Source organism: Enoplosus armatus, chromosome 12 (assembly GCF_043641665.1).
Source record: "Enoplosus armatus isolate fEnoArm2 chromosome 12, fEnoArm2.hap1, whole genome shotgun sequence".
In the NCBI taxonomy this organism is placed as follows: domain Eukaryota; kingdom Metazoa; phylum Chordata; class Actinopteri; order Centrarchiformes; family Enoplosidae; genus Enoplosus; species Enoplosus armatus.
Window position 1 is genome coordinate 1425178 of NC_092191.1, and position 22055 is coordinate 1447232.

At 43.3% G+C, this 22055-nt stretch overlaps 2 protein-coding genes across 2 annotated transcripts; both read left to right on the plus strand.

Annotated features, from left to right (window-relative positions):
* Positions 1 to 250: 250 nt before the first annotated feature.
* Positions 251 to 2033, plus strand: LOC139294110 (CD48 antigen-like). The gene has a single exon (XM_070915901.1). The coding sequence runs from the start codon at positions 354 to 356 to the stop codon at positions 1194 to 1196; it is 843 nt and encodes a 280-aa protein (XP_070772002.1). The 5' UTR covers positions 251 to 353; the 3' UTR covers positions 1197 to 2033.
* Positions 2034 to 2301: 268 nt separating this feature from the next.
* Positions 2302 to 11522, plus strand: slc22a15 (solute carrier family 22 member 15). The gene is made up of 13 exons (XM_070916420.1): positions 2302 to 2385; positions 3764 to 3913; positions 4067 to 4199; positions 4419 to 4583; positions 4874 to 5003; positions 5806 to 5866; positions 6177 to 6343; positions 7398 to 7538; positions 7921 to 8006; positions 8616 to 8724; positions 8838 to 8910; positions 10315 to 10473; positions 11167 to 11522. The coding sequence occupies exons 1-13, from the start codon at positions 2302 to 2304 to the stop codon at positions 11209 to 11211; spliced, it is 1503 nt and encodes a 500-aa protein (XP_070772521.1). The 3' UTR covers positions 11212 to 11522.
* Positions 11523 to 22055: the final 10533 nt, after the last annotated feature.

Below are 22055 nucleotides of genomic sequence, written 5' to 3' on the forward strand. Positions count from 1 at the left end.
ATTATTCGTTCGCTTCGAACGAAACATGTAATTAATCGATTCACGTTACAATCGCTATCACAAACACGCTAAATAAATGGTAGCTATGTAATGGCTAGCTGTGGCGTAGGGAAATCTTGATCTTGCTCCGAGAATTTAAATGAATCAAGGCGCGAATTGAATCGCGCATTGAGAAGGACACCTAAAAACCATCCGGGTCCTCGCCCTTCGCCGTGAACGTTCTGTCCGTTGCACCAGAGACTGACTGAAGCAGGAAGGGTGCGGACGTTTAGTCACCGTGAGGCGAACGCAGAACCGTCGTTTGAAGTGATATGACGGTCGGTCCCGGTCCCGTCCTGTGCTGAGCTGTGGACATGGACAAACAGACAGGCTTGTGGCTCTTGACAGCGCTGCTGTTGGCGGTGAACTCGGCTCCAGCCGAAGGTAACGTCAAACAGGAATACTTCGAGGTTGGCGGGGAACTGGCCTTGAGGCCTTCTTTCTCTAAAGCTATCTCCAGCATCCTGTGGAAACACGAAGGCAACCTGCTGGCTGAGTGGGTGAAAGACCAGGTTGAGTTAACTTACTATGGGGAGTTTGAAGGCCGAACAACCCTGGACTTAAGCACTGGTAGTTTGGCCATCACAAAAATGAATTCCACCGACATCGGGATGTATTCACTGGAAATCAACAACCAGGTCCAGAGTCCCAGTTATCGTGTGAAGTCGATCAAAGCAGTCCCCGAGCCTGTCGTGTGGCTGCGGCCGTTGACATGCACCCCTGCTTTGGACCGTTGCAAGCTGACCTGTGATGGAGACACTGCAGAGGCTGAACCTGTCACCTACAGCTGGAGGGGGGGAGACGGAGAGTGGGAGCTGTCGGCGAAGGACATAGACATCATCAAGGCGGAGACAGCACAAATCAAAACATACTCCTGCCGGATAAAGAACCCAGTCAGCATGAAAGAAAGTGGTGCCAAAGCCAACCCGTTCTTCAAAGAAACCAACAACCATGCAGTTGGCATTGGGCTGGGTGTCGGCCTCCCCGTCCTCGCCCTCATTGTGGGTGGGTTGTTGTTTTGGAAGAAGGACCACATCAGCGAGTCGATCTCTAAACGCCAAGGCGGCAATATCAGTGCTGGATCAGCGGGGGGGAATGGACAGCCACCTGAGACTGAAACACTCAAGGCACCAGACATTAAGACAGACGACGTATGAAGGAGCTGTACGACGTTGAGGAGCTCAGATCTGCCACCACAGTGCCATTGCCCTCAGACTGCTATGTCTCCATCAATATAAAGACGACAACAAGTCATTTTATGTGTGTTTGTGTTTTTAGTATTCCGCTGTGTGCGTCATCGACTGTTACTTGCAGAAAGATCAATTTCACACCTTCTTCCCAAAACGATAGAGTTGAAGGGACAACAGCATGAAAACATGATCCAAACAGCCGCATGATTACAGGCTGTTACTTATCGAGGCGGTCTGTGCAAAATAACTCTAACTGCCCTTTAGTGTCCACGTTTCAGCTTTCAAACTCACTGTATTACGATAATCCCACATGATCCAGACAATCTACTAAAAGTGTGAAAGATTAAATCACCGCCCAGCTCTTAAGAAACAATGCTTTGTACGTTTCTGTGTAACCGAGCAGACTACGGTCTGATTAACCGTGTGAAGCAGCCTACGAGTGTCGATGAACTCGATGAAGCACTTATAACCGCCTGAAGAGTTTCAGACTTTATTGTGACCCTCAAATGTTGTTTTTTATTGTGCTTTAGCTGATGGCTGAAGAAGAGGCAGGTTGAATGAATGTATATCGTATCGTGCCTGTGTGACTCTAAATCAGAATCAGAAATACTTTATTGATCCCCGGGGAAAATTGTACAGTGCATGTTCATGCTAATGTCAAGCTTGTCACCATTTGGACCACCTGTTTTCATAAATCATCATCTGGATCCGTCTGGTAATGTTATTGGGCTATCATATTTTGTATGCTCTGGCTTCTGTGACTGTGTATTTAACTTGTGCTGTTAAAAAGCAAAATCTCTTGAATTTAGTCAGTTTCTTGTGTTGATGCCACTATTCTTAATTTATTTTAGTCAGCATTTTTTAACTTGTCAAAACTTTAAGTTTTGATTGGCGCATAATTTGTTTTTTATTATAAATAAATGTGTCCCGCCGCTACACAGACTGTGGGCTTGTTGTTATTTCTCACTGAAATGGACGTCAAGCGAAGCCGGAAGTGAGCGCGGGTCACACTCACACGTTAGCTGTGAGTTGGTGATGCTAACCAGAGAGCCGCGTCGCCGCCCAACCTGGGATGGATTTAGAAGAAGCTTTTCAAGTTGTCGGCGAGTTTGGACCCTACCAGAAGCGGGCGGTGGCCGTCCTTGTTCTGACACAGGTCAGTGTGTTTGAAAATATGTGTTTTATACACGAGAACCAAGAACCCCGAAAGCGTCCCTGCAATAACGTTTCCATCATTAGCCACGGAACAGCGGTAAGTTAGCGCTACGTGGCTTTCAGTCTGCAGGAGGGCTCGTTTGAGTTTAGACCCAAACAACATTTAGTGCTCAAACATGTTAAGGTTTGAGGTGTCACCACTTGCTTACAATTTCGCTAAATACGAGCGCAACAAGTTCGCTCTTCGGGGTAGAGAACTTTAAACCAGACTTCCTTCAAAAAATGGAGAGAATAGTGTTTCCTTGTTTATCGCTAAGCTTACAGGGCAGCCCATAACTCGGTACCTCTTCCTTATGTATATGAGCTACCCTTTAATTCGGCAGACCGTACAAAGCTTGTTTAATCATAAAGAATCGTATCCAACCTTTTATTCCACCACTGTTCACTGGATAAAATAACCCTCCCCGCTCCGGTTACCTGCATTGACAGGCACTGCGAAACGTGACATTTATTGGAAGGAAATAGCTCATAGGCACCTCAAACGTTTGCCGATTTTATCACAACAGCCCACCTATGGCTAAATTATGTTAAGCAATTTCCCACGTGATCTTGATTGTCACCAATATCGAATTTAATCACAAACTTCCGCATTTTTAAATGTTTGTCAAAGCGCCCCTAATGGTTAAGCTAACCCTCGCTAGCTTGTGATCGTTAAACCTCACTAAGCTAATTCAGCTTCCATGCTGCTATTATTTACATGATGAGGTTTTGATATTTATGCTACTAACTTTGTTTGCCTTCTTTCTTCTCCACCATTAATGTCAATGATCTGTAGCGAGAGCGCACTGATGAACTTGTCATATAGAAATAGTAAAGCATCTCCTTTAAGGCTTTCTAGCCTCCATATTTGTTTTGTGCTTCATGGCATGTTTAACATGTTTCACAGACTGTATTAAATTATTATAATTCATCTTTAAAACCTGTTACGCCAGCTCCCGACTCTTACCCTGCGGTCCAGTGTCATGGCTGGATACAGGTCTTACTAATCAGTCAACAAAACAAAACTCTGGCAGATTTAGGATCTATGAACAATATGTAAGTGTGGTATTAGCCTTGTAATAACAGAACCAGTTAATGATGCAGTGAAGTCTGTCTCAGCCTGCATCAAGGAGCTGCTAATTCTCCTGAAACTGCTTCATTGCTGGTTTTTGTTTTAAATTGGTGTAAATTGTTTTCACTGTGAAAAGAATACAGATTTGCATTTTTTAAAACTTTAATTTGGGGTTAGAAAAATGTTTTAATATGAGGATACAGAACACCTTCATCAGATCTTCAGCTGAAAAATAGTACATGGTCAAATCCTGATGTGTGTGTTTCAGGTGTACATGGCCTGTCAGTCCATGCTGATCGTTCTCATTGGGTCTACACCATCGTACCGGATCGAGCAGCAGGACGGTGTCCCATTCAGCCAGCAGGAGCTCCTGCAACACGTCACCTTCACAGAGGACATCGACTCCATAGTGACTGAGGTGAGGGAGCCAGACTTCAGGTGCATTTTCACCTTCAGTCAGCGAAGGCCCCTGAATTCAGCACGTGTGCCTGTTTGCATCAGTGAAGCTTAAGTCCATAAATAAAGCTTAGAAAGACAGTAAGTGGTCTCCGCCTGTCTCTGTGTTCCCCAGTGGTTTCTCATCAAGCAGCAGGCCTATAAGGTCAGTCTCGCTGGATCGCTGTTCTTTGCCGGGCTTCTGGTCGGGAACATCGTCTTTGGGCCGCTCTCCGACAGGATCGGCAGGCGGCCTGTCTACTTGACAGGTGAGGAAAACCACACACCATGATTAGACAGTTGTGTGCCTGATTTAGAAATTTAGAACATTTAAAAGAAGAAGTTATTTATTTCTATTTTATATTTAATGGATTTTAATTGATGGCTTTAAATAGGAATTTTCACTAATATGTTCTCTTTTTAGATATTTGCCTACTGTGACAGCATGGTCCTCATTCTCCTCATCTGGTTCTTTTTCTTGAATCCAGGTCTGTTCTTTGAGGTGATCTTCGGTTATGTGACCGCCTTCGCACCCAGCTACGAAGTCTTCGCCGTGTCTCGTCTCCTGGTTGGGCTGATGAATGGCGGCATCGGCCTCGTCTGCTTCGTCCTCACTCAGGAGTACGTGGGCAAGTCCTACTGGGCCATGACCGGTACGAAAACACCAATCGTATCATGCATCAGTTTGTGTGATGACTTGGTTTTTACCTGCTGGCAAGTTAGTACTGAAATTATGAGTTGATCGATTGTTTTTGATATTTGACAAGTACTGAATGTTTTCAGGTTATAGCTTCTGAAATGGGAGGATTTTAAATTGAATATAGAGCTTGGAGATGTAATATTTAAATAGCGCCATACCATAATAAGGTAGAGTGATTGGAGAAAAGATTGGGAACAGGTCAGTGGTTACTCTGACCTGAGTGTTTATTTCTCTTGTCTTCAGGGACGTTGACCAGTATGTCTTTTGCGGTCGGCATCGCCCTGTTCGGAGCTCTGGGCTACTGTATCCAGCCGTGGAGGAACCTGGCCACAGCGGCCAACTCGTCCGGCGTGCTGTTCTTCCTGCTGTCTGTGTGAGTACAAACCTCACAGACACGAGTCACCGCCTGCATCCAGATAAAACTGGAGCAGACCAAATGTACGGGTGGTGTTTGGTTAAACACGCAGAACAGAGGGAGTGGATTAAATATGTGATCAGCACCTGTTTCAAGGCAATGCGGGAATTTAAAGATTATAAATAAAATACAACAAAATCAGAACTGTAACAAACCAGGGGTTTGGCATCTTTTAGCCGATTTTCTACACATCTATCAAACAATGCTTTATATCACAAATAACTGTTTCACCAAGCTAATGTGGTTCAAATGTGGAGGTTGTAGCAAATAATACTGCATTACTAAAAATAATGATGTACTGTAACACGGACAAAAATGAATGCAGACTTGATGTTTACTGTGGTGGAGTACACAACAGAAGTCTGCTAATTAATTGATTAAGGAAAAAATACATAAAAAAAATCTAAACCTGTAAAGAAAGTATTGAAAGTGGTCATCAAAACTCTAAAGAATGTATGTTTTGTAGTTAAGGAGCTAAAACTTTCAAGACTTTGGTCCATTGCAGTTTTGCGTTCAGTAGAAGTAGAATCTCTTGAGAGTTATCTAGTTGTTAGTATTGTGGTAATGTTATGAGTATTAATAAGTATTTGAATATAAGACTACATCCACCTATCTAATGTGTTTTGGGTTTTTTTTAAAGATAAGAAACACTTTATCTGTTGTCTCATCTGTTGCTGGATGAGGCTTAGGCTACAAACAACCCATAATGCAACACTCTCTTAATGTAACCGATAAGGTAATCTCTCCTCTCTCTCTCCAGCACTCTTCCAGAGTCTCCTCGTTGGCTGTATTCTCAGGGTCAGACGCAGCGAGCGGAAGAGGTGAATATATTAATGCAATGTTTTATCTGGGAAGGTTTAGTGTCATTCAATCCCACAAATGCAGCATGTTTAGCGAGTTTAGTGTATCAGTAGGAAAACCTGCTGTTAAAGGAATGTTCCAGTATAAAGTTCCTGACACCTTTTCCTTGACTGAGACAACCACGGTGTTAATCTGACAGCATTCACACCAGTTTACAGGATCATGCAATGTCTGAACGCCTGTCATTAGTGTTGACAGAATTGAGTTTAAGCAGCCTGTGTCGATTAACAACTTAACAGTGCGTTAACATGGTCATCCCTTCTTGTATAGGTCCTGCGCTACATGGCGCTGAGGAACGGCAACGCTGCCAACAACCTGACGCTGCAACGAGTCGGTGCTGCTAAAGCCGGTAACGGTGACAACAGGGGCGCAGGTGTCCTGCAGCTGGTGATCCATCCAGTCCTCCGTCTGAGGACCATGGTGCTCATGTATGTCTGGTGAGTATACCACCACAGAAGAAGAACAAAGCACGAAAGCTATGTTTGTGCAGCTGGGCTAAAACTACCTTTGCAGCTGTTGGCCCACCACTGCTGCTGTCTCTGCTGAAGTTACTCAAGATTTCTCTACTACTTTAAGTGAATTCTGATGTATTTCTCTCGCATAAAAATCATCTTTAGGAAATTTCGCTTTTGTAGTTTTCTTTAATCGAGCATAATGTCTCCACAGCTATCGTAATATTTCCCAAGTGTCTTAACATATTGTTGGACTGAAGTGGAGAATATATTTGTACAAATGCTATGACTGGGTTGGTTTTGTATCTACAAATAATTTTTACTGCTGCAGTTTTAAGTTTTGTCATGAATTGAATCCCAATGCTGCATATTCCATCTTCCGAACTGTTGAAATTGACTGTAGGAATTAGCAGAATGTTTATAGATAGATTTTGATAAATGCTAAACGAACCTCTAGGGATCAGATATGTTAAAGATCGCTGTCAGCTAACCAAGAATATTATCAAAGAACTCGTTCTTCCACCATCGCCACACCTACAGGTTCACTACTACAAACCTTGTCTCTGACACCACCCTCTGTCTACTTTTTACACTTACTTTGTCACGACTGCTAAAGATCAAAAACAAACTTTGGACCTCAACTTTGATCTATTTACAGTTTGGGTTTCTGTTGGCATTACGTCCTCAGTTATTTCGTCCTCTTTATTTGTTGTAGAGGAGTAGGTCAGTTTAGTCTGACTGTACTCTCCATATTCCCGCACATCGAACAGTTGCAGTGTTTTCTGCTGCCAGAGGACACTGTTGAACACAGTTTACAGTAAACAAGCTCCCCTGCAGAAAAACAGCTGCTGAGAAGGCTGCAGATCAGTTAATACCAAAAACCTAAATCCTGCAGATTCTACTTTAATCTAATTGATCTGTGTAGCCACTTACCTGCTGTGTGTGTGTGTGTGTGTGTGTGTGTGTGTGTGTGTGTGTGTGTGTGTGTGTGTGTGTGTGTGTGTGTGTGTGTGTGTGTGTGTGTGTGTGTGTGTTGCAGGTATGCGTGCAGTCTGGTGTACTACGGTCTGACTCTGGGGGCCAGTGAGACGTCTGGTAGCCGTTATGTGAACGTAGCCATGTACGGCCTGGTGGAGCTGCCCGCCTACCCGCTCTGCATTTACTTCATCAACAAACACTGGTGAGACACACACACACATATACTAAAACACACTGTCAAGGTCAGTGACCCTGTGTAACACCTTTATACCTGCTCACACCTGTCTGGAGAAGTTGTTGAAAGTATTAAAACCACTTACATCTAGTTATTTGAGGTCTTATTTTGTGTGCGTGCAGTCGCAGGTTTCTTTGCTTAAATCCAGCACAGGGTTCATGTTTTAACATGAAGCTTTGTAATATCAGAACCTGTGCATTAGCTAATGAAACTGTACAGTCTGCTTCCTGCTTTTTTTATACACCTATGTAGATATTACACAGTTAGACTTGTGTCTGTGTGTGTGTGTGTGTGTGTGTGTGTGTGTGTGTGTGTGTGTGTGTGTGTGTGTGTGTGTGTTGTCGTACAGGGCTGGGAGGAGGAAAAGCATGGCCAGTTTCTTGTGTCTGGCCGGCTCTGCCTGCCTCTGCACCATGTTCATCCCTGAGAACACAGGTGAGACAGTGACACCCATTTATATAGAGGGCACAACTGTAGTGGGCTTAAATGTGGGTGGAAACTACACAAACCCAACAGGACCTGAAGAGTTAAATTTGCAGTGATTCAAACCAGAAATTACGTAAAGTTAGGAAGTAGAATGAAAGCCTGGTGGCAGCAAACCTGTAGTCTGTCTTTAGGGGACAGAATTACATTCACAAAGACGACATTTTAAAGGCTTTGACGGGACACTGACGATCCTCTTGAACCATCCAAGTCTTGGTTGTTTATTTTTAACCTGTCCGACCATTAGATTAAGATTACATTTGATTAAACTTCTACATTATCAGCGTCCCATAGAACCTAGTGTTCAGTTGTTTTCTGATATCGCGATGGGATGCTTGGGATGATTGTATTGGGGGTTTAGCTGGCTTTTGCTGCAGCGTCCGAGCAGCAGAGATTTGTAAAGATGGTGGCCTCTGATGGACTGTCAGAGCCTTACGGAAACCTGTCGTTCTAATTCTTCAGAAAATGGTCCAAAATGTCTGGATACTGATGAAGCAACAAGTTGTCCTGAATGAAATATAATGACAAAGTTAAATGTGTTGGTTTTATTTGTGTTTGCAGGGACGTTGCTGAGCGTTACGTCGTTGGCACTTCTGGGAAAACTGATGGTCAGTGCAGCGTTCAACATCGCCTACGTCTACACCTCTGAACTCTACCCAACAGTCTGCAGGTTGAATTATTCACACACATCACACTGACTGATGTTGACCAAGTGTGCTTTCAGCGCTTCTTCTAAATGTTCAATGGAGTGAGATTTTTTTAGTTTTTTCTTGTGTTTTTCAGGAACGCTGGGTTGGGAGTTTGTTCCATGTCGTGCAGAGTCGGAGGAATCCTTGCACCATTTGTTCCTTCCATGGTAAGTGTGTGTATGTTTGCATCTTAACAACGGTACACCTGTTCATTGACCTGTATTAGGAGCCAGAATGAATGGATAGAACTCCTGTTTTTGTTCCAACAAAGAGCAAACATGTATGTGAGCTTTAAACGTTTTGTTTAAAATTAGTTTTAGCTGAGGGGATACTGAGCTAACACAAAGGTTTCTGTTGACTTTCATTTCATGAAGGACGCGCATTAATCAACAATTCTGTTCTATTTTCACTGCAGTCCTTGACTAAACAAATGACTAAACGGTACAGTAAGACACCATAGTGTTCTGGATAAGGATAACTGAAAGTAGAAGAACTGCTTACAAGACTTGGACCAATCTTTACATGCCCAGGACACTGAAACACAAAAGGCAGAATTCACTTTAAGAGGAAATACATGATGATCCACGTTGAAACCAGCTCATCATGACTAATCAAGGTCCACTGACTTGGTGTTTACTTTGAGTATTTTAGTTGTCATGGAGATGGTTTCAGAAACAACAAAGAATGTTTTTTTCTTTTTTTTTTTAATGAACCTTCAAGTTCAATAATTAATCCAGCTTTATTCATGCATTGGTTCATGTTTTACACCTTTTCAACACATGTAAATATTAATTGTTTCCACCTGTGCCTTTTTATATTCATCATTAATCAATGCATTTTATCATCCTGCATAAAAGTAGAGAGGAAATTGGTCTAAAAATACATTTTATTGAGTAAGTTATTGTGTATCATGGACCGGCCTACTTCATCGACTTATTAAATCAAAGGTCTAATGAGTTAAAACACGCCTGCTGTGAAATAGTGGGTTTAATCAGTAACCCCGCGTCTGCCTTTAAGAATGACTTTGTCATACGACACATATTGTGGTGGAAGATGTTACGATCATAACAGAGATAACCTGAACTCTGTGACCTCAGTTAACCCACAGAAGCAGTAGGTGTAGCTGGAACCTTAAGATGGAGGGACACCTAGTGGTGGTTCAGGTGACTTCTACAAGACGTAGCAACACAGCATCTGATAACACTGCCAACAGATTTGTGCCGATACAACATACATTCAGACTAATCAGAAACACTGAAGTGCAGCAAATCTAACGAGGGAACAACAACCCCTTTATGAATTATGTCAAAGATGGAAAAACATATTCACTTTCTGTCCTTTCAGTGTCAGATTAGTGTGGGCTGCACACTCAGTGGTCCCCCAAAGATTTCAGTCTTTGTATTTATATTTTATCTGTGAGTCTCTCAGATTCTCTTAATTAATAGTATCTGTTATATTATTTTTGAACTGTATGTGGTATTTAGCGTTAGGGTTAGGTTTTCCTGCCTCGGCTGGACAACAAAGTTCATTTTATTCTATAGGAAGTTGTTTAATCTAACTGTGTGTTGCAGCGGGCTCTCCACACCTCCATGCCTTTCACTGTGTTCTGTCTGAGCGGCCTGTCTGCAGGCTGCCTGGGCCTCCTGCTGCCCGAAACGCTCAACGGACCTACAGCAGAAACTCTGGAGGAGCTCGGCGGCCCGACCCACAGCCGAGTGCTGGAGAGCAAGGTGACGCCACACTGTGCTGATAGAGAGAAACATATCTTTAACACGAGCGGTACTGTCAGGTCCGCTGAACACGACACTAGTGAAACCTGGGAGGGAGTTATTTAAGCTCCTTCAACTTAACAATGTTCTCTTGTCCAGGTGAGAATGATGATTTTTAGGTCACTAGGACGCCTGAAAGTACAGACTTCAGTAAACAGCAGACAGATTGGAAGACAGTGGTGTTACAGTACAGCAGCCCAGCCACAAAACATATGAGACATTCAAGAAAGTAGATGCAAACCAAAAACTACAACAATGCTCTTAATATGTTTATCTATATGTAATGTATGTGATTAATAGAGTAATAACATCATTCTGTGTGTAATTTGTTTAAGTTGCTTTACAACAACCACCTGGAAGCACGGCTGAGCAGGAGGCTAAACTAAATCTTAAACTAAAAGCTGCCTCACAACTTCTTCAACAGTGTCATGGATCGAAGGGTTAATAGATGACTTTACTTGCACTGTTGCTGTTTGATCAAAGCACTTCATCGTCTGACTGTCGTCCTACAGTTGGTGACAGATGAGAAACTCAAAACTTCTATCACTCTAAATCGCAGAGACAGAGCTGCTTCATCGTCAGTCATGATTTGCATTCTGCATCACTTAGTCGTTCCTGTCATTAATATTGTCTTTCTTTTCCTTTCGTTCTCAGGCTCTTTTGTATGAAGATGACAAATGGAAATCAAACCACGAATGAAGCCAGCGGCCTCGTCTTCATCACGGAGACAGATTGTCCACACCTCATTCCTTATGGAACTGCAACGGTGAATTGTCCCTTTAATGAACTTGAAGGACTGATCACAATGTTCACTTTTGTGTCTGTGACTTCTCCAGTGGGGCAGGGACGTAGATGCTGACCAACGCTCTGCCTTCAGGAAGAGGACGCCATCGACTGACTTGACGGTTCCTCTTGTATGTCTTTGTGGTGGCCTTTAATTCATTTCCTGAATATCGTCATGGCGTTTGTGCCTTATTAGGAGGTAGACAGCAAAGATATGACAGGACAGATGTGTGACTTACATTCCAGAGACGCTGGGAAGTTGGAAAATCAAAGTTGCTGCAAGCGAAAGTGTGATGGATGTGAAGCTTTCCCGTTCCAAAATGGAGTTATATGACATGACAGTGCAGCAGGAGACACACCACATATGCTTAGTTTAAACAGCTACCTTAGATTTTTAGGACCACACTCGATGTTTAACCATGAAATCCTTCTCTTGTGTCTCCGGCAGATAGCTCTGTCCTGTACACATGCTAAAGTGTGAGCATGCAGTGCTGGAAGCGTTAACCATTCAATATAGGCTTACAGCTGCTAAGAGCATATGATTGTGTGTAGCATTGGCTGTTGTGAGGGAACTGGAGCTGACGTTGGAAAAAGATAACTAGAACATGTTGAGGTTAGAATTACAACCTTCTAGCTGGGAGTTTTTTGAGTCTGTGACACAGAAACTCGATGCCATGCACTTTAACCTGCTGATCCATGAGGACACCATCATACAGCATGTAGGTTAGTTCGAGTACACTCGTTTACAGATTGTTGTTTACAGTTTTTTATCATCCACATTGAAACCACGCTTGTGACACAACTTCTTCACACTTCCATGAGCTTGATGAGATGGCTGTCTGAGATCAAATCACATGGCTGAAATTAATTTTCACAATGAATAACTACATAAATTATTCTCCGGATCAATCCTGCACATTTCATGAGCTTCCGTGACCATAAATCTCACTCTAGATATTAGTGGGGTTTGACCGATATGCATTTCCTCTTGTTTAAATAGGTCACGAATATTGACACACTTAAGTCATTAGAATAATAATTTATTTCACTAAACATCACGAAATACATGAATGAGTAACAGGCAAATATCACTTGAGTCATAATCATGCAGCCGGAGTCAGGAACTAGTTCTTTGTCCACTGTGAAATAAAGGTGGACATTTCGGGAGTTTCCAGGAGACAGTGGGACCAGTACAACTCTGGCATTTCAGCTGTGGGATGATTTATGTTTCATGTCTGTTTTTGTGTGCCTGCTTGTGACGATCAATGCAGTCGGATGAAAGCTTTTGTGTCTCTCAACAAATCTCTAATCAATAAAAAGACTCCGACACATGTTTATGTAAAAGAGGAATAAGCTTTGCACACGGTGTGTAACATAAAGCAAGAGGTGCTGCTAACTGTACGAGGAACGCATCATCAGTCAAAAGTTAGTGTCAGTTAGTGTTTGTGGTGATCAATGACGTTCGCTCAGCTCTTCTTCAGTTGACAAACTAATGTATGAGGTGTAAAAACAGCTATCAACCAAACCAAACCTCCACTCTGCAGCACAAATGTAAAACTCTTTCTTTTGAGTGTGTATCAAACCATCACTACCTTTTTGTGAGACTGAGCTTGAACTACGTCGGCCGTAACCCCCCCCCCCCCCCCCCCCCCAAAGTTATTTAATGTAAAGTCTGAAGGTTTTCCGTGCGACAACAGATGGAAACATGGAAACACTTGACAAACATTCTGCCGTCTGTGCCTTTAACTCCGAAGATTTCAAATGTGAAGTGTTAAAAAACATATTATTGGATATTATTGAAATGTAATTCAGGATTTGAAGAGACGTTTTCTATGCTATCATTTTGTATTGTGTATACAATCATACTATTACAATGTGTATATTGTAGATATACTGTAAGTACAGTGACATCTATGGGTCTTAAGATGTTGACGGAAGTAAACAGTTGAAAACTCCAGTTATTAGACGTCTCATTTTGATCACCATGATGACACTCATGGACGCAGCACATACTGTTTAACTTTGTGTCTCCCAACATTAAATTGCTAGTGTCATTTTATCTTAGTCAACCCATAATTTAATACACAGGTCTTAAGGTTCAACACTGAGCACTCTGAAACCTTCACGTCCGTGTCGAAGCGGAAAAGGTGATGATACTGCAGCTTAAAGAAGATTAAAGCATGTCAGCACGTATGAGATGAAATATTAAAACAAGATTTCATTGCTTCTAAAACAGCGTTTGTATGTTCAATGCTTAGATTTTAACCATCTGTCAGATGAAGTTCAGTCTTCAAACAAACGTAAAACTGGATGTTCATACAATTTAACTGTGGAGTGTTAAAAAGACAACAAAATGTTATTACAGATATCAGATATTTAAAAACACAAATGTTGCCAAAGATATTTGATATGCCATCGTTTTCTATTGTGTGTACCATTGCTTATACACTGAGTAATGTTATATATATATATATATATATATATAGAGGTAGTAATAATTCGACTTTATCAATGCAGCCATTCTCTAAAGCAGACTATTGAAATGTTTTATAAAAAGAAGACAATAGCTTAACACAGCAGGTGATCAAGTCTCTGCACAAAATATATATATAAAAAACAATCGATTAAAAATAGAAATCAGAGGTGGTGAATTTTGTTTGATTTGTTATAAATCAAGAAATACAAGGTGGTGTTGGAAAGTACTCAAGTGCAGTACTGTAGTACTGTACTTGCCGCACAGTTTTTCCATTTAATGCTACTTTATATTGTTTTTATACTTAAAAATAAAAAAAATTTATAGCACATTTTAAAAGTACATTTTGTACTTGAAAGCATATAAGATGAACTCCCAAAATATGATGCATTGTTATATATTAAACTAACTGTGTTTTTATTAGCTAGGTTTCGGCAACACTAAACCTATAGCACTAACTAATTAAGTATTAAAGGTAAATACAAATAAAGTTTGATCGATTAACTGGGTGATTGATAACATTATACACCATCCACCACCATAGACTGCTACTTACCCATAATGCATCAGTATTAACACTGCTTTAATAGAAGATAGGCTGTTATAGCAGGCGCCATTTAAATAAGTAACATTTTGAATGTATAACTTTTACTTGTAATGGAGTATTTTTATATTTCAGTGTTTGTAACTTTTGCTTGAGTAAAGAATCTGAATACTTCTGTCATCACTGTGTGTTTTTTTTTATTTACGGGGTCAACGAGGTTAGGGATCCCGGATGCAGTTACACTGAGTGGCCGGTAAGCGCCGCTGTAAACCTCTCAGCGAATCAAAACACAGCGGGTGAGTTGGGGGGGGATACATGACGTCATTGTTGGGGTATTTTCAAGATGGCGCTGGACTGTGGCCGGAATGCCGCTGTTGCAGGCAGCTAGACGTTGAGGGATTTAATAAATCTTCTGCCCGGCAGCGACGTTCACCTCCCGAGGCGGAGGATACGGTGTTATTTTAGACAACAGGGGTGAACATGTTACATCCGGTGAGTGTCAGGTAGCGCTGAAGGATCCCTGGCTAACATGGTAGCCCCTTCCTCCAAGAACAACAAAACCTGCTGCTGTTGCTGCTGCGGAGCTCGGCCGACGGGGCAGGAGGACCCTTTGCAGGATTTTACGCCCGGGGCAGAGGCTCGCTTGGCGGACTGAGTGGTCATGGAGACGACGAAGGAGAACGGAGGGTCGTTTGCCGTCGACTTGAACGAGAACGAAGAAGAAGGAGGAGGAGGAGGAGGAGGAGGAGGAGGGGGAAAAGCGGGTAACAAATCTTACACCGCACTCAAAGAGCACAGCACAGCGCTGCTAGCCGGTGTCAGCGGGGGTCAGGAAGCTGGGAAGGGTCATATTTATGTGACCGGTAACGGGAGGAATGTAAACAGAGACGCCTCAGCAAGGCCGCCCCCACACAACAGGGACATCATGTTGGATCTGGTCGCGGCTGAGAAGTACCTCCCCGGCCAGGTGACTGGCAGCTGCGACCACAGCGGCCTGAACGGATTTACTGAGTCATTCGGTCGAGAGGAGCCGACAATGGTCGGTCTGGAAGGAGGAGGTGGCGGAGGAGGAGAAGGGGAAGGAGAAGGAGGAGGGCTCGGCCTCGCAGGGACCACAGCCGCTTCCTGTCCAGCTGTGCTCGTAGGTCGGGTTTCGGCGGAGACAGGCCGACAGATGAGGCAGCACCCTGCGGGGGAGAGCGAAGGGGAAACCCCGGATTCTGACGACTTTACCCCGGGAGAAGCGGCGACTGACGGTGGCACAGTCACTGGCTGTAGCGGGACTTCTCTCCCCCTTGATCGGCTGCCATGTACGGGGAAGCACCAGCGGAACTGCACTTGCACCGCGGCGGCCCCCCAGTGTCCTGATGTAAACATGCCCAACGGGGATGTTGACAGCCCGGGGTACGGCGGTCCCGGAGCGGATATCTCTTACTGTAAACAGACGGGGGTGTTTTCCAGCCCTTTGCTGAGCCAGAGACTCGCTTTGTGCGACGTGGACTGTGAGGAAGTGAAAGTAGCCAACGGGGGTTTACACATCGTGAACACCGCCAGAGCAACATGCAACTGGCCCGACTCGGACTGTCCCCCCGAAAACAACCCCGACACTCATTTCGACCTGGGTGCAAGGCAGGAAAACGGGGCCGGGTCGGGATTTTGTCTGAGGAGCCAGGGCGACTGCGGCGGGACATTGGTCTCTCAGTGCCCGGGAGAGGATGCGCCAGCTGCGGCAGAGCTCCCTCACTTCCTCGACCCCTCCGCCCCGGCCCCATCCACGGACTCCCCCACCCTGGGATCAAGTGCCAAACACCCGTCAACCTTCCCCAACGTGAACGGTGACAGCCCGCTCTCTGAACCCAACATCAGGGAGGATGAGGAGGATTTCAGTGACCTCAGTTTACCCGTCAGGCCGCAGAGTTTGAGGACTAACCTCAACCTCGCGTTGTCCCTCAGCTGTGATGCCACCCCGTTGTCCCCCGATGAGGATGGGGGCTTCTACTTTGGAGACGAGGGGTACGAGGAGGACTTTCGCAGTGTTTTGGAAGCGGGTCGCAGGCAGAGCGCTCCAGACAAGCTGCCAGACCTGACCGAACAAACAGACAGCTCGGACCCCAAGCTGATGCCAAAGAGGTTCGGCATCGCTGATTTCTTCACCAGGTAACATGAAGTGCTGTCTCTCTCTCTCTGAGTCACACACACACACACACACACACACACACACACACACACACACACACATGCGGTGAACGTGTCAACACACAGTCCAGTGATGTGGTAAATATAAAGCTATGACAGCCAGCAAACGAATCAACCACCAAAGCAAACTCAGACATGCTCTCAGTGCCTGGTTTTGTTTCCTCTACAAGGCCCCGTTCTCATGTACTTCATAGATGTATTTATACTGTATGAAAAATACATAATCCTCACTTCTCAGCCCAGTATTTGTAAAGACCTATTTCATTTCATCTATTAAGATTCCAATTAGCTTCATCAAAACGGTATCATTCATTTTATAATGAGAGGAAAACAAATCAATCTTTCAGCATTGCCTCAGATACAGAGATACAACACACACTGGTAATACACTACTGACACAATAGATTTTCACATGTCTTTTGGCTGGTGAAGTTGTTTGCATTTGGAATGAAAAGCTGTGTTTGGTTTGAGTTGTTGCAGTGTGTGTGTGTGTGTGTGTGTGTGTGTGTGTGTGTGTGCCGGCCTGCTGAAAGCATCAGTAAGACCAGAACTGATGGAGAAATGATGCTGTGAGGAGAAACAGACAGGAGTGGAAATAACGTGCACGAGGTTGCAGTCCTAAGCTTCTGAAGCTAACTAGGCTAGCAGGCTAACAGCAGCATTCCACAAGTAGAAAAACTATACATTTTATTTTACTATACAGTTTCTATTTAGTATTTTACTGACGTGACTCCCTGTCCTCACCCTGCAGCTTTCCTCATACTCACCATAAATAAGGATGTAAACAATCAACGCCCTCTGAATGTTGGCTTAGTAGCACCCTCTGTAAAGCACAGTGGAGTCTCAACATTTCACAGGTCAAAGTTCAACACAGGTGAACCCACACAGATGTTTGAATTTGTCTGTTCAATAGAGAGCTGAATGAAGATGATGTCATGGGAAGGTGACGGCAATAGGAAAAGGCAGGCACACATCTCAAGGCAGTACAGAATAAGGGGAGAGCACAGCACCTCAATAAAGAGTGTAAATATCAACGTAACTGTGCGAGTAAATGTTATTCTAAGACAAATTGGCATCAACTACTAGCTTGGTACCGCTGTTCATTTCATTTCCGCTACTGCATAGATCTACAACCAATCAGATCAGCAACACAAAACTGTAAACAGACTGCTTAATATTTAAATATATATATGGAAACGTCCTACTGTTTTTATATTGTTTGTCATTTAGCAACTAATCCCTCACACTGGAAAAGAAAAGGAGTTGGGAATAATCAGATTACTACATACACTGAACGTAGCGGTATTCCTTTGTTTCTAAGTCTTTTTCCCCAACTAGAGAGGGACAGAGATACTGTGGGTTAATTCCATATTTAATATCAGTTTCTGTCATTATAGAGGGATTAAAGAGGATGTTAATCGGGTGAGTTGACCATTTGACATATGTCTGCATCTTTTCATTGCATCTCAGAGCTGCAGTCTGGGGCCTATAGCTGTGTAATAGCTTGCATGTTAATCATGCCCCAGTTACGTATATGTGCAGTAAGTGATACAGCAGGGCTCAGTGAGCATTGACTCACTGCAGCCTCTTTCCTCGGGGCTTAGCCCACATTCACTGCTCCCTCTGCTCTTCTGCTTTCTGTTTCGGAAGCCGTTTCAACCATCAGGCCGATTCATCGCACCATTTCACCTCCACACGGCTGCCATGATGCAGCAGAGATGCTGTGACTGTGTGATAAAGAAATAAACAGTTTCTGATTCTGATTCTGATTATATCGTCTCAGTTCCTGAAAAAATGATATTTCAGGCATGTCACAATCACACTTTCTGTTTCAGATCGTGTCTGAACAACCACACTGTGAACAGACAGGAGTATACAGTGAAGAAGTATTTTTTCCCCCAAATAGTGGATTATCAGAAAATCAGCTGCAGTCATTAACTCATAATGCACAACGTCCAAAATGTGAACAAAACAAACACAGTATTTAATTGAGCGGAACACATAGAAACTGTTTCTGGCTCATAGCGGACCAGAACCCAGGTTTGGGTGTGGTAGAGTGTCTCTGGTGCTCAGACTGACACCAGGAAGCACATGGATTCTTTTCAGAAATCAGAGGAGAGCCGAGCAGGTCGGGGAGGAGATCAAGGCGGCAGCCTGGAGGCAGACAGGCCGGCTGATAGCTGAGGGGCTGTTTGTTCAAACCTTAGAAACTGCAGGAGGGAGAGTTCAGCAGGACTCATCTCTGCTACATCCCGACCAAAAGCACAACAGTGTCGGACAAGATGTCCTGAAATAAACAACATTCGCACTTTACATGCCAGTCTTTGCCTCAAACCTGCAGTGAAAGTGACTTCCAGCATTAAACTTGACTGTTGGGTCGAGAAAATGAATGAATACTGACGTCAAACTAAATTGTGTTTCAGTCTTATTGATAGATACTGTGTTTGACCGCTGAAACAAAGAACATTCAATTCAAATTATTCCATTTTATTTATTTAAAATGTAGCCTGCATCAGAATTGTCCTTTTGTGGCTTCCTGTGAGGTCCTGTCTTGTATTTTGTGTGTGTTGTGTTCGAGGGGAGGCTTCAGTTTCTTGCTAAATAACTAACTGCACTAAATGCCGTTCACTTCGGTCGATGTCTTCATCCAGTGTGACTGCGACTGAGTTCAAATGTGGGAAAACAGTGTAAACATGTGATCACCAACATTACAAGTACTACATAGTAAAGTGAGAGGAACGGCCCCCCTGACAACATTCCTGTAAAAGATGCACGTGGAAGAGAAAGAGGCTGAGTAGAAAGAATTCCAAGAGACGCCAGAGGGGTCTTTTTTTTTTGCAGTAAAATCTTGTGTAACTGGCAGGTGTAGGAAAACTTCTGTTTGTTAAATCTCCGTCTGCGTCAGGCCTGGTTTTGGTTTGGACGCGGGCCTCAGCAGCTGGCCTGAATGTCACGGCGTCTCAGAGGAAATCCAGACAGACGGAGAGAAACGGCGAGGAGAAAACAGCCCTGCTGGAAAACCTCCACGCTGGCTGTTTGGTTCACAGAGCTGAGGGCAGGTCAGGGAGGGTCAGCAAATCCACTCACAACAAACACAATCAGCAAAACTACAACTGTCAGCCTAAAACGTTCAACTTTTCAATAGCATTCTGTGCCTCAAGGTTACATGGTTGGATTTATGCATCCGTAAACTCATCAGTCTGTTTCTAAGCAGCCACAGTTGAATACAGCTGTTAAATTAGCAGCAGAATAACACTGAAATGGTCTTGTGTTGACCTCACAGGACCAAACCAAAGCACCAGCCTGTTCTGGTTTGCCCCCCCCCCATTTCCTTTTGTTCATTTCCATTAACATACACACACTTAATTAAATCAGCTCTGATCACCTCCGTGGTTAATTATTTACACACAAACATCCTTTCCAGTGCTCTTTGGTAATTAGGTTAGACCCTATCACAAATACTTCCCCCACCCCCCGACACACACACTGTATCTGTTGCATTGCCGCAAAACAAGCCGGGCTGTAATGTCTTTTAAATGTGCAGCCACAGGTTCCTGCTGCAGGTGTCTGACACCGCCGGGAGATTAAAGCAGCTTCTGATCTGAGGAGCTTGATGTCGACGACACAAAGCAACAAAACGTTGTATTTTATCTTTCTCGTGCTGGAGTTTGAATAGTGAGAGCTGAACCTGCTGTATCGGAGCTAGCAACGCTGCCAGCAGCTCTTTCACTTCTTCCCAAAAGGCAGATACAACAGTTTACTGTATTTGAACATTTCAGCTGGATATAGGATCCACATTTGTCTGGTTTGTCGAGGCTGAAGCCCAGGAGCTGATGCTGGAGTAGGTTCCTTCCAGACAAAATGGGCACAAAGTTCAGAGAGTGACTTCCTCTTTTCTGTTTGTGGTGTGTTGTTTCACTTGTTGCTCTACAACTACGAGAATGTCTGTCGCAACTTATCAGTTTATGTCCAGTTTTATAATTTAAAGCAGTACACCGTCTCTCACTGTAACTATTCTTGTTATAGCAGATAATACTGTATTAGATTATTACTTGTTAGACAGGTATACTTGATGACGTTTGGTGCTTGGAGCTCTACCAGTGTTATTCTGTCATTATCGATTAATCTGCTGATTATTTTCTCGATGAATCAGTGAATCTTTTAGTCTATAAAATGTCAGAAAATAGTGAAGATGCAGTCACAATATAAAGCGGTTCACTGCACGATCATAGAAGAAGACCAGCAAATGTTCACATTTGAGAAGCCGCAAGCAGTACAAATGATTAGTCGGGTGTCAAAATGATGATGATTAATTTGCTGTTGATTGAATAAGTGCTCAACCAACTAATCATTTCAGTTCTAGTCCACACTGCTGCTGAAACAGTGAATTCATGCATGGGAGCATGGATCATGGTGCTCCTTATCAAACTTAGTCCGTACACTGGAATATCATTCTTCCTCAAGGGAGAACACATTTTCCTGAAAAGGCTCCTTCTTTTAAACAATTTTAGTTTCAGTGTTCGTATCGTGCCAAGCATTTAATGATTGCACAAACCTAAAAGTGGCCCGCATCATTTCTTTTCATTTAAACAAAGTCATGCAGGAAGAGGAGACTGTAAGATAAAGAGCTGTTTTGATGTATTTTATAACACGACAAATAAAAGCTTTTAAAGCGAAAAACAATCAAATAAAATGATTTATCACAGTCATACGTGAAAAGGCTTTCCTAAACACTTGCTGTGATATGAAGACGCACACACACACACACACACACACACACACTTCAGCACTTTCATAATTCCTGCAGTTCCTCTCCCGTCTTCCCTCTTTCTCTTCCCTCCAGCTGACCAGCAGACTCTTCCACTGAAACGAACGTAAAACTGTTGATGCAGCAGCTTCTTTTTTTTCTAAATCTGCTGCAGCTGCACGTCTGTGGTCAGAATGATGAGGAGGATTAATTCACCGCATTACGTCTTCACTGTTTATAACTGCATTTCCTCCTTCAGTTGTTTGAGGAACTGAATTATGTCTGACCACAGCGGCTTTTCATTTCAGAGGCCCGTGGAATAAAAACAAATAGCTCTGATAATGAAAATATTCTCAATTTTTGAAAATGACAGAAAGGAAAATTGTAAGAATGTCTGACTGAGCAAGAAACAGAAGTTAATTACAAGAGTGAAACAGTCTTATTCTAAAGGCCTGTAATTATTTATTTTACAGAGCCCTCATTTTTTAATAATTGTCTGGGAGTTTCAAGGGAAATACAGACACTGTTCTGAGATAGTGCACATCGTTTTAGTTTTAGAAAAGGATATAGTACTTACAGTATGTAGTTGGGTCGACTTTATAAGTAGTTCCTCGAAAACTTGTTGTTCATGTCATTGTTTTTTGACAGAAACGTCCTCCTTACCTTTTCTGGGGCTTTGCTCTGTTGTCACGCAGTCCGGCCTGCAGCGTGTGGAAAGTTTCCTGGATGAAAGTTTTCCACTCGCTGCTGTTGAAGAGGCACGTTTGGATTTTTGCTTTTATGTTTCGATGTGTGTCTTC

Coding starts and splice junctions, on each gene's coding strand:
- slc22a15 (XM_070916420.1), top strand. CDS start 2,302: ATGGATTTAGAAGAAGCTTTTCAAGTTGTCGGCGAGTTTGGACCCTAC. Junction 5,867..6,176: donor AGACGCAGCGAGCGGAAGAG/GTGAATATATTA, acceptor CTTCTTGTATAG/GTCCTGCGCTACATGGCGCT. Junction 7,539..7,920: donor TACTTCATCAACAAACACTG/GTGAGACACACA, acceptor GTTGTCGTACAG/GGCTGGGAGGAGGAAAAGCA.
- LOC139294110 (XM_070915901.1), top strand. CDS start 354: ATGGACAAACAGACAGGCTTGTGGCTCTTGACAGCGCTGCTGTTGGCG.